General features: G+C 41.1%; 1 protein-coding gene across 8 annotated transcripts in view; it reads right to left on the bottom strand.

Moving 5' to 3' along the window:
- The window catches only part of NR3C1 (nuclear receptor subfamily 3 group C member 1), a 95,310-nt gene that overhangs the window by 15,045 nt on the left and 67,858 nt on the right, over window positions 1–12,407 (bottom strand). For 7 of the 8 annotated variants that reach the window (XM_037063060.1, XM_037063051.1, XM_037063031.1 and 4 more), the window contains 2 exons: window positions 8,988–9,154; window positions 1,449–1,565 (listed from right to left, as the gene is read on the bottom strand). In XM_037063060.1, the coding sequence (XP_036918955.1) occupies window positions 1,449–1,565; window positions 8,988–9,154 (284 nt within the window). The remainder of the gene's footprint in view (window positions 1–1,448; window positions 1,566–8,987; window positions 9,155–12,407) is intronic. The other variant, XM_037063039.1, reaches the window with a different exon arrangement.

Genomic DNA, 12,407 nt, shown 5'->3' on the forward strand with positions numbered 1-12,407 from the left:
TCTTTGAAAAAAAGATTTTGTCTATCTTTAGAGAGGAGAAGGGGGGGCGGCGAAGAGAGGGAAACGCCGATCAGCTGCCTCTCGAGCTCCCCCCCCTGCGGACCTGCCCCGCAACCCAGCGCTGGGCCGACTGGGCATTGAAGGGGCAACCGTTCTGTTCCCCAGGCTGGCACTCAGCCCACTGAGCCACTCCAGCCAAAGCCCACTTGACTCTCTGTATCAAAAATAAAACTATGTTTTGTAATGATTACAATGCACCTTAAAATGAAGTTAAGTATAAAACATTTGGGATCATCATTAAAAAACCTGATATTGATTCAGGTTTTTTACCTGATACCCGAGCCTGGTAGCTCAATCGGTTAGAGCACTGACCCAATAAGCCAAGGCTGTGGGTTTGATCTCTGGTCGGGGCACATATAAGAAGCAACCAGTGAATGCATTAAGTAAGTGGAACAGCAAGTCAACATTCCTCTCTCTCAAAACAATTTTTAAAAAAACCCACCTTATTTGTAGTGAGATGCTAGGCACTTCAGGTAAGGCTGCCTAAAATATATCTTGAGAATTATTTACTGTGAGAAAAAAAATCCAATCACACCCCTTGCTGCACTGAGTTCATGGAAAGGCCAAAGGAACCACATGGTGTCCACTCTGCTCGGACACCAGCATGTGCTGTTTAACTGGTCTCTCACAGGACATGGTTCTAACATACAAACATGATCATGTCTCTGCCCTTATTCTACCTAATTCCTCCTCAGCTTCTTTTACATTTCAAGTTCAGTGTAGCTTCTTCCAGGAAGCTCTCCTTGCCTTTCAGGACAGAATCAGGCGAGCCTCCCCCTGTTGAGTGGCTCTATTCCTTTGCAGTGTGCCACGCCGTTCTGTGACTTCCCTCTGCGCCCTAACTGGACAGTGAGCTCTAGAACACAGGCACTCTGCGGTGCCTGCCCTCCTGGTGAGTACCTGCTGCAAGGAAGTGTTACTGTCACAAGAAACTCTGAGCATGTGGGTCACCAGGTCACCATCATCACCTTCATGGAACTTGAAGTTCCAATTAAAGCAGAATTCTAAAGCTCGTAAACGAGATTAATGTTAATTATAAAACTTGTTACATAAACAGGGTACCTTGAAGAGTTCCCCCACCTCTGAAGATCAAAGTAATGTTGCCTTAAGTGTTGTAATTATGTAATTACATAATTATTATTATGTAATTTAACTGTTTAAGTACAGTCGGGCTATACTGAATTCAGTAATAAGAACTGGTGAATAAACTTAAGCAAAATATGAAATTTCATTAAAAAGTTTCAGCTTTTATTGAGCAATAATATAAAATTGTGCTAGGCGAGCACATATATACTGTAATAACTAAATTATTACATCTGATTACTTATATTTTAAAGAGTTAGATTTGTATATCCTGTGGAGACAATTCCTTTCAGGTCTTTCTTTACCTTCCAGATTCATTCCAGCTTGGAGACATTTCCGATAGCGGCATGCTGGGCAGTTCTTTCTTCGAATTTTATCAATGATGCAATCATTTCTTCCAGCACAAAGATAATTATGCTGTCCTGTATGGAAAATAAAGGCACTGTTAAAATGTCACAGGGGTGAAAGGGTGTTTTTCTGGAGAGGCTGTTCTGTTTTGGGTGGAACCCAGCCAAGCAGCAGAGGCACCGATGGCGGGAGGTACGGCATGCTTGCTCACGCTGCCATGACAAAGTTGAAAGGGCAGCTGAAAAAAAATCTTCCTTATTCTGGTCAACAAATTAAACATAGGACATTAACAAACATTACAGAGCACACAAATAGAAAAGTGCACAAATCATAAATGCACTGCCTACAACATTTTCACAAACCAAACACGTACTCAGTGCTCCAGTCAAGGAGCTGAGCGCTACCCCACAAAGGTGCTCTCAGCCCTTTCTTCATTCCCAGTCCAGGGGCACCTCTTTCTTGATGGACTGTGCTTTCTACAGTTTCTTCTTTTAGTGGTTACGGAAGGCGCCTGTAATCCCTATTCTATGATGACTCTGACCTAGTGCTAAGGAGGACTAAAGACAAAGGACACAGGCTTTAAACTACTGTGAGAGTCCCAAAGGGAAAATGGCTTTCATTCAGCTTCATGCCACCACATGCAAATAAACTGTTCCTTGTCCCAATTTTAAATGAAGCAACAAATAAACACTTCATCTTGAAAGTTAAGGTTCCCATCAACTGGTTAAGTGAATCACAGATCTGGCAAACTAATCTACTGTATATAGATCTTAAAGAGATTTGTTAAATATTTCATATGCTTATAAGAATGTTTGACTTCACCATGGACCCCAGATATTAAAAGACCACTACTGTCTAAAGTCTTGTGGTACCATTACTAAATAATTGGGTGCCAGAAGATGTGTTAGAGGGAGAAGTGTAGTTTTCCCCTGGCAAAAGTTTTCATGGAAAATTTTAAAGGAAAAGACTCAAAATCTCCATGCCCCCCCCCACATAAGCACAATCTTGTTATTTTCTTTCAGTATGGTTACTGAATAATGAATAAATAATAATAAATAATGTAAATATTTATTCACAGTAAATAATGAATGTTGAAGAAAACTATCTGAGGATCTGCTGGCCAGGCAAAAACAAAGGACTCTCCTACACAAGGTCAGCACAGCTAAATAAATACCCCAGATAACCATGAGTCCATGTACCTTCCACTAGAGGGGATGGTCTTGAAAAGACTGCAAACCTCTTCTCTCAAAAATAAATCATGTTCAAAGAAAATAAAAAAGTCATTTCACTAGACTGAACAAGCTTCCAATTTTTAGGAAAAGATCCTTTATGCATAGGACAACCTAATACTTGCCTTGGGTGAAAATAAACTTAATACTTCTTCCTAATATTAAGTCACAGTGACCTCTAAGCATTAGTTCTGAGTAGACGGTTAACTGTATCAGGTTTGATTCTCTGTGACAAATAAGCCACAGAGTTGACTAATGGCCCAGTTCCAGAACTGGCCTCTAACACCAAATGTCTGCCCGCTCTCTCAGTTCCTTTCTACAATGTGTATGTTTGTAGCTGCTTTACTTGAACATAAAGAGCAAGCATGAACCCAGTGGTCTGGGTTAATAGGACAGTGGTCTGGCTGGTGGCTCAGCTGGTTGGAGCACTGTCCTATGCCAAAAGGTCATGGGTTTGAACCCCAGTTTGGGGTGCCTACGGGACCCATTAAAGCAAAAGTAGGAACAACAGATGTATTCATAGTTGAAACAGTTATAATATAAAAAATTTCTACTCCATAAAAGTATCACCAAATCACCATCCTGCAGTTACTTGGAAAGACAATTGAAAAAATTACTCATTGCTAAAATCAAAACATTCTAATGCTTTATTCATATGCAAATGAAACATCAGCATGGGTACATTATGCTGAGAATGACTTCTTTATCCCAAGTACAACTATGTCTTAGGCACATCTAAGAATCTGAGCTACAGGATCAGGGGGGAGGGTGGTTGCATCTTTAACTTAAAATTAATCCTACCTATCTGGTTATTAGTATGAAATTGGGCAAATCTGTGTCTTATAAAATAAGGAATGGTCACTTTTTTACAAGGCATGACCAGGAACCACTAATAGTCACTCCTTGTTAACCCTTTGATACAACAATGGGACATCTCAGTTTGGAGTCTCCCTTTGTCTTACGTCCCCTGGTAAACTCCCTTTCTAACTAATAGACATGAAGGAGAAAAACCTCCAAGCCAACTGGAATTTCTTAACATTATTTTGTCTTCGTTGTATTTATTTTTGTGGTGTAAAATCTATTTTTGGCAAGTGCTTCTAGTTTCTATTTGTGATAGGTGTGGTAGCCGACCACAGGATGGCCCCTATGGTCTCTATAGTCCCTTCCCATATTCTACCAGGACTGTCTGTGTGACCAAACAATATGTCAGAAGTGACAGTATGTCACATCTGAGACTCAGTTATGAAGACATTGTTCCCATGTTGGTCACCCTTTCTCTGGCAGATCGCTTGCTGGGGGGACATTAGCTGTTATGCTGACAGCAGCCCTGGAGTAGGCTTCCGCGGTGCGGGCCTGAAGCTTCCTGCCAGAAGCAACGTGAATGGGGTGGAAGCAACCCTTCAGGTGACTGTGCCCAACCAACGGTCTGAATGTCACCTCACAAGTGTCCCAGGACTACCCAGCTAAGAAGCTGCTCCCAAATTACTGACTCTCAGAAACTGTGTGACACAATAAATACCTCATTTTAATCTCATTTTGGGGGTAATTAGTTATATAGCAATAGGTAATATAGTAGGGATAGTAAAGTTGTTGTTTTTAATAAGAGAATGATCAAAAAAATCTTAGTTAAACAGGACAGTGGTCTGGCTGGTGGCTCAGCTGGTTGGAGCACTGTCCTGGGCCAAAAGGTCATGGGTTTGAACCCCAGTTTGGGGTGCCTATGGGAGGGAACCAAGTGCTGTTTCTCTCACATCTATGTGTCTTTCTCTTGCCCCTTCCCTTTCTCTAAAATCAATAAACATATCCTCTGGTGAGGATTTAAAAAATTATAATTAATAGCTAGGACAGTGATATATAGACAAGAACAAGATCATCAAAGTGGTACAGGCAATGGGTAACACAGCAAAGAGCACGTTCTAGGGTTTTCTGCAATCTGTATACCCTACTGGAAGTATCCAAGTTTTCAGGGTGAACTGTGACTGCCGGCTTGAGCTTCTTTCTTCACCTGCTCTCAAAAGCAGTGAGGTGCACTGGGAATGGCACTGGTAGGGGCCAGGAAGCCCTTGATCTGAATTGCAGTTCTGTTTCCTACCTGTGGGATTTCAGTGATGTTTATTAAGTCTTCTGAGCCCCGCCCCCATCTGTAACTCAGGAAAATTAGCGCCTGGCTGGCTGGGCTTCTGTAAGAGTTAAAGGCGGTTGTGGAGAAGGTTCTCCTGCAGTGCCTAACACACTGTAAGCACTGGATGAAGCGCTATCAAACAATGCCCATGCCCTTGCTTTCATCCCCGGACCTAACCAGATTGAACGAAAACTGCCAGGCGACAGGTTTTTATCACATGCCTCTCAGGGTGTCAGGGCAACATCCAGGTGAAGAGCCTGTCTAGGGACAGCTGTGCTTCCGTCCTAGTTCAGCCAGCTAAGCTCCCGGAGCCTCAGGGCCTCAGGCCATCAGACCCAGAGCATGGGAGCAGCTGCGAGTTCTTGCTGAAAGTAAGTGGTATGACACATAAAGCATAGTACTTGGTGCATGGTCAGTGAAGGGCAGCTCGTGCCCATCTCCATTACGATCCACCAGCAAAGATCAAATGTACCGCTGTGCAAAGAGAGCCTAAGAAAAAGGGACTCGGGAGAAAAGACCACTGAACGCCTAACCCCAACAGTACTGGAGCTACCCAAAGTTGTTTTCTGTGTGCAGAACAGACACTATCAGAATATCGAATAAAAAATTGAAAATATCCTTGATGTGGGCTGCATGGACATTAACAGGTAAAACTTATGCAAATTTCCTAAAAATAGTTAAGTATTTGGGTATTTATTATAATATGACAATTTGGGGGATAATTTATTTATAGAAGATGTTATAAACGGAGTGCTAAGTATAATATGAATCATACAAGTTACATCCTTATAATTTTTAAGAAGTGCTCCAAAATATGTATCTGGGCTTCAAAATATTTTCATCATGTCTAAATAGGTTATCAAAGGAGTACAGAATTTTAGACCTGAAAGGGATCTTGAGAATGTTTAAGCATTAAAGGGTGCTTAACATGGTCCATACTTAAACTTTTATTATTAATCATGTAATCTAGCCATCACACTTCACTGAAATATTTAAATGGTAAATGTTGTGAAACAGTGAAGCTAATATTCAATTAAATTTTACCTAAAAACAAATACAAGAATTTAATTCTGAAGCAGGGATTAAGACCAGAGGGCACGTAGTTTGCAGTGGTGTTTTTTACCTGCGAAGCATGTTTAGCTACATTGCTCCTTTCCCAGTGCGCCGGGACGCTTTCCGGTTGGGCACACTTGCACCCGACCAGCACTAACTGCCCTCCTTCCTCCAGTTACACTGCACTTGGCCAGAATGACACACTTGGTCCCTCCCTGTAGGCATTTCAATCTGTAATCTGTTTTAAAGAATACTTAGTTAAAATGGAGGAGAGTGAAAAATATTTTTTAAGATACCATATTTCTTTTAAGGCTCACTGTCTCATTCTGAATTTCACTTTCAGAAATCAGTGTCAGTGTTATTTGTGATGCACAGCAATACCGTGTTACTCTTACCACTGTACTTACATCATAGAAATAACTGATCAGTTAAGAAAGTGCTGAATAAAGTAAAGTGAGGACGAGAGGAGGCTTCCTTCCCTCGAGTCTGCTCTACATAGTATCTATTACTACCCTGTTAGAGGCACTTCACTGCATTTCACTAAGCAGAAGTGGGCTTTACTGAAGACTTTACTCAATAGTCGGGGGCTACTAAACTGGCCAAAATCTGCATCCCTGTGCTCTAGGTTGGGTAACGAGTGATACTATACTTTGCTAATGTATCAAAGAAAGTAATCCAACAGTAATCCTGAGGAGGAACAACAAAGCTGGAGGAATCACACTACCTGATATCAAACTATACTACAAGGCCAAGTAATCAAAACAGCCTGGTATTGGTATAAAAACAGACACATAGGTCAATGAAACAGAATAGAAAGCCAGAAATAAACCTACACCTTTACAGTCAATTAATATTTGATAGAGGAAGCAAGCAAGCACATACAATGGGCTACTGATAGTTTATTCAGTAAATGGTATTGGGAGAATTGGACAGATACATGCAAGAAAATGAAACTAGACCGCCTTCTTATACCACATACAAGAATAAATAAAAAATGGATTAAAGACTTAAACATTAGACCCCCAAACCATAAAAACCCTGCAAGAAAACATAGGCGGTAAAATCTTGGGCATCGCTAGTACCAATAGTTTATCCAATATATCTCCACAGGCAAGGGAAACAAAAGAAAAAAATAAATGGGACTACATCAGTCTAAAAAGGTTTTGCACAGCAAAGGAAACCATGAACAAAACAAAAAGACAACCCGTGGAATGGGAGAGCATATTTGCCAACATATCTGATATGAGGTTAGTATCCAAAATTCATGAAGAACTTATAAAACTCAATACCAAAAAAACAAGCGATCCAATTAACAAATGGGCAAAGGACCTGAACACTTTTCCAAAGAGGACATACAGAGGGCCAATAGACATATGAAAAGGCACTCAATGCCACTACTCATGAATGACATGCAAATTAAGACCACAATGAGATACCATTTCACACCTGTCGGAATGGCTGCCATCAATAAACCACCAAACAACAAGTGCTGGCGAGTGTGGAGAAAGGGGACCCTTGTGCACTGTGGGTGGGGATGCAGGTTAGTGCAGCCACTGTGCAGAGCAGTGTGGAGAGACCTCAAAACATTGAAAATGAATCTGCCTTTTGACCCAGGGATCCCACTTTTGGGAATACAAGAAATCCGAAGAAATCCAAAACACTAATCTGAAAGAACATAAGCACCCCTATGTTCACAGCAGTGCTATTTACAATTGCCAAGATAGGGAAGCAGCCCACCTGCCCATCAGTAGATGAGTGGGTAAAACAATTATGGGACATTTACACAGTGGAATTCTACTTGGCTGTAAAAAGATGAAGGAAATTTTATGCTTTGCAACAGCATGGATGGGCCTGGAGAACATGCTAGGTGAAATAAGCCAATCAGAGAAAGACAAACACCATATGATCTTATTTATATGTGGAATCCAACAAACTGAACTAACAAGCAAAAGAGAGACTCCGAGAGCAAGCTGACAGCTCTGGGGGGTGGAGGGATCCAGCAAAAAGGAAAAAGGACTCATGGGCATGGACAATAGTGTGTGGATTGTGGGGGAGGGAGGATGTAAGGGGGTTAAAATGGTAATGGAAAAAATACAATAAAAATTTTTTTAAGTAATTCAAACAAAAGAAAATGACTCACCTAATTTTTAAGGATATGCAAACAGAACTCTAGCCAAAAAATAATAATCCTTCTCATACTATGAATGATTTCTTTAAAAATTAATATAATCAGAGCAATGTTTAGGTAATTTACTGAGGACACATGGCCCTCAAACTGCTTTCCAGAGGACCAAAATACATAATTTTCCCAAGAGAATTCACTGGTGTTGTTAGAAAAATACCAGTGACTTCCGGTAATAATTTGCTATGAAAGCAATTTCTCCTTTAAAGAGCTGATGCTTCTGTCCGCAAGCTGAGACTACGTCAAGGGTGAAGCCCGTGTTATTATCACACGTCTAGAGCGAAATCACTTCCTCTAAACGCCTTCTTTCCTGACCTCTGGGCAGTTCATCGCCTGCCCCTCTGCACTGCAGTCGTGGCGCCCTGTCAACTCAGCCTGCACGTCACGCAGACTGTGACCTCCCAGAGGGCAGGGGTCAACTCTCATGTTGTATTTACACCACTCAACACCATGCCTTGGTCCAAAAGCAAAACACCCTCTTGTCCTCCCCGGTTCTGTCACTCACTTTTGCCAGACTGAAATAGTTGGTGACTTTAACCAATCAATTTATGGGAATCAAAGCCTGTGATTCTAATACAGTGAGGGTTACGCTGCTGTCTAAACCCAACACACCACCATTTCACACGATACCACTCCTCACAGTTACCTTCTGGTCTCTGGCCAAGCTCCCTCCCTTCAGTTTATTTTCTGTTTTATTCTACTTTTTAGTTGCTTAGTTGCTTTTTAGTTGCTGTTCTTAGTTGCTTTTTAAAACTTCTCTTTCCTCCTACAGATCTAGGAGACCCCCTCCACCCACCCCTAGTACTGATTTCTAGGCTTAATGAGCTTTGTCTATAACACAATTTCAAAATGCAGTCTGAGAAATAAGAACCAAAAAAAGGAAAACAATAAAACTCTTCAAAACACACACTACCTTCCACTGCTCTTTTGAAGAAGACTTTACAGCTTCCACAAGTCAAGACCCCATAATGACACCCTGAGGCTTCATCAGAGCACACCAGGCACAGTTTGGGAGGTGGTCCCGCTGCTGCTGAGGAGGTGGACGGAGGAGAGCTCACATCTGGTCTCATGCCAGGGCTGAAAAAGGAAGAGAGCAGTGATGTCATTTAACCGTCACAACTGTCAAAACATAAACACCAAAAAATACCGAAAGTTCTCTTAGCCTCTCACTCCACTAAACTGTGGCTTCAAGTACTAGCAAGCATTCAAACATCCTACCTACCTAAATATATTCAAATAACTGTTTTATGGAAAATTAAGGGTGAGGTCATTTTCTTTTAAGTATCCCCTAAAAAGATTGTGCTTCACTAGAAATTACAATGTTTTGTTGTTTAGGGTTTGTTTATATTTATAATCACCTTAATCCATTTCACCTTATGAAGGTGATTATTAATAACTTTTACATATAACACTCACTCTTGATGAGTTTTGCTAAATATAGTTATATAACCAACACTACAATCGAGAGAGATCACCCCCAACAGATTCCTCCTACCCCTTTAATTGCTTAGGACATCAACTTTTCCCCCTAATTTTAATATATTGGGGGACATCTTGATAAATTTAATCATATCTCACCACAATTCTCCTCATCCCCCCTGTCCCCGCTTAAGCCAAAGCTGTTTACAGCGGGAGTCTGGTCTGACACCTCTCATCCGCAGTGTCACCCTGGCCAAAACCACAGTTTCTCATGATGTAGAAGAGACCGAGGCAGAAACATTTCTTTGTGTGACTTTCCCGTCTGCCTTGCTGTGTGACTGGATAAGCACTAGGCTTTCGATAGCAGGGACCGTCCTGTCCGCCCCACCTGGCAGAGATGTGCCCTGGAGAAAAGATGGAAAATGGGAATCTGCTTCCTCTACTAGGTCTCACTTTTCATTTTACCGACTTTTCACCAAAAGAGTACAGGTCTAGTGTTTAAACAAACATTCTTTTCCTAATTTTTGTTTTGACAATTTTTAAACACTCAGAAAAGCTGATTTGTTCAATGCATATATACTCTTTACCTGTACTTAACCATTCTTAACACTTTGTCACATTTGCTTATATATTTATTTATACACCAACAAAACAGTGTTCCTTAACAGCGAACACTTCATAATAGACCATGTGATGGTTTCTAATGTGATATTTTCCTAAGGAATCTTCATCTTACAGACTACCTTTAGCACCAAAACTGCTGTGTAACTCAAAAGAGTTTCTGACCGTGTACCCGTCGACAACTAGAAAGTGTCTTTAAAAAGAGTTTCTGGAGACTACCCATTCCTTTTCTGGTTATGTGTTCTTTAAAAATGTGAATGGTAGTAATCTACTGATTTTGGAACTATATATATTAAAAAGGGTGTTATTTATCACCTATGTAGGAAAGTTCATAAGCACACCATTACTTCTCTCTAAAATTTTCACAATCTGCCTATTTGCTAAAAGAAGAGATGGTGGCACTGAGGAAGACCCTTCAATTGGGTGTTAGCTGTCCCTTTGTCACCCTTTATAGTTGTAGCCAATAACAGTACAGTAGGCCCTCAAATAATGTAGCTATTCAATGTTGTTCTGTGATTCATTGTTTCACTTAAAGTTGCAGAAACTATGGATGTCTATGGAGCTCACTGAGTTAGGACTCAGCGCATTAAATCTCAATTACAAATATACTCAAATTCACAGAGTAAACTAAACTTGTTTTGGTTATCAACATGGTTAGAAATTACTTTTATGAAGTAATATCTTTGTTCTGTTTCAGGAATAAAAGTTAAAAGGTAATTACAGAATGACAATTTGTTTTATAAATGTCACTCAAAGTAACTAGGTCACTAAACCCAAAAGCCCCCCCCTACATTCCGTCCTCACATGAGGTTTATGGGGCCTTGCCAACCCTCGTCCGCCCAGGAGGCTTAGTCAACAGGACAGCACTCCCACCATCCCAGTTCTGGGAATAGGCCCCAGGGGTTCACGCTGCTCTCTGAATACTGTCAGGAAGAATTTCTGGATGCTTTCGTATCACAAGGCGGTGGGTGACTCGCTACTAGATCTGGGAGAAGGGACTGAGAACATATTGAAAGCCTACAATGAAAGAGTAACTGGAGCTAACTGTGCTGCCGTTGGGCCACCCCTGATGAATGGAACCTGTGACCAATGCAGAGGAGCTGCTCTGGGCCCAGGTTCTACAGAGAAGCAGGAAGGCTTTGGAGTGAGTGAGCGGAGCAATGTGTGAGGGAAGCAAAACTTCCTTGGCTTCTGTTGGGAAGATGCTCCTGTTCCTGCTCAGCCAATCTCTGTCATCTGACATCTATTTTTAGGGACCAGCTGTTTGTATATTTAGTTTATGGAAAATAAGTGCAATATTTAAAAATTTGAAATGCTAGTTCTCGTAAGTAATACTTATATGTATGTATGTATTTAAAATTAAATAGCATTTGTAGTACTTTATAGTGTTAAACTGCTTTCAGGAATAGAATCTCCTCTATCCTCTCGACAACCCCGTGGAAAGGATGCCACAGGCTCTAGGTGAGGTCGTGCACTAGTTGGGGTTTGATTAGAGAGCCTGTAAACTGACATGCTTCAGGTCCCGGCTCTTGCACTGAAAAGCTGTGTGACCTTGGTTGGTATCTACTCCTTTGGGCCTCAGTTTCCTCATGAGTAAGCTCTTTCAAGAAAGAGCTCTTTCTCTTTCAAGAAAACTGGAGATTTCCTGAAAAGCATTACATAAGTACTATGTAAGTGGAAAATAGTACTAAGTCTAAAACCTACAACAGTACTCCCAAATTCTCACTTATGAATTAAGAACATCAGTCCATTGAACTGTGAGCTACAGATGACAGAAGAGAGAGTTACAACTAAATGAATAAATGGATTGGTAGAAGCGCAGCCAAGGACCTGACACCCCTTCACAGTCACTCTGGGCTACATCAGATGAGAACTGAGCATGGGGAAGGCTGCCAAGTATACCACAGACATTGGTGGAAAAAATCAGTTTTTGTCACACAAATATGAGGATTATCGTGGCCTTATAACGAACACCATTGGAGAAATGGATGAATGCAGAATGATATTCAATGGCAGATGCAACCTGATGATACTGCTAAAAGAGCTGGGCTACAAGAAAACGGTCAGAACTCAAAGGAAAACCATATGGAATCACCATTTTTTAATGATACCTGGCAGAAAGACAGCAAATGCAGCACACTATAATAAGAGTGGCATTACATCCTGCAGCTGCTGAGGTTCTGTTGGTGACTGACATACACTCAGGGTGCTTTCTTTTTAGTGAAGAGTCACGGGAACAAAATGACTGTTTCCAGTGAACACCTGAATGCTGTTGCCCATTCAGAATGGA

This window comes from Sturnira hondurensis, unplaced genomic scaffold (genome assembly GCF_014824575.4).
Source record: "Sturnira hondurensis isolate 20B ecotype Veracruz unplaced genomic scaffold, ASM1482457v3 Scaffold0001120, whole genome shotgun sequence".
NCBI classification, from domain to species: domain Eukaryota; kingdom Metazoa; phylum Chordata; class Mammalia; order Chiroptera; family Phyllostomidae; genus Sturnira; species Sturnira hondurensis.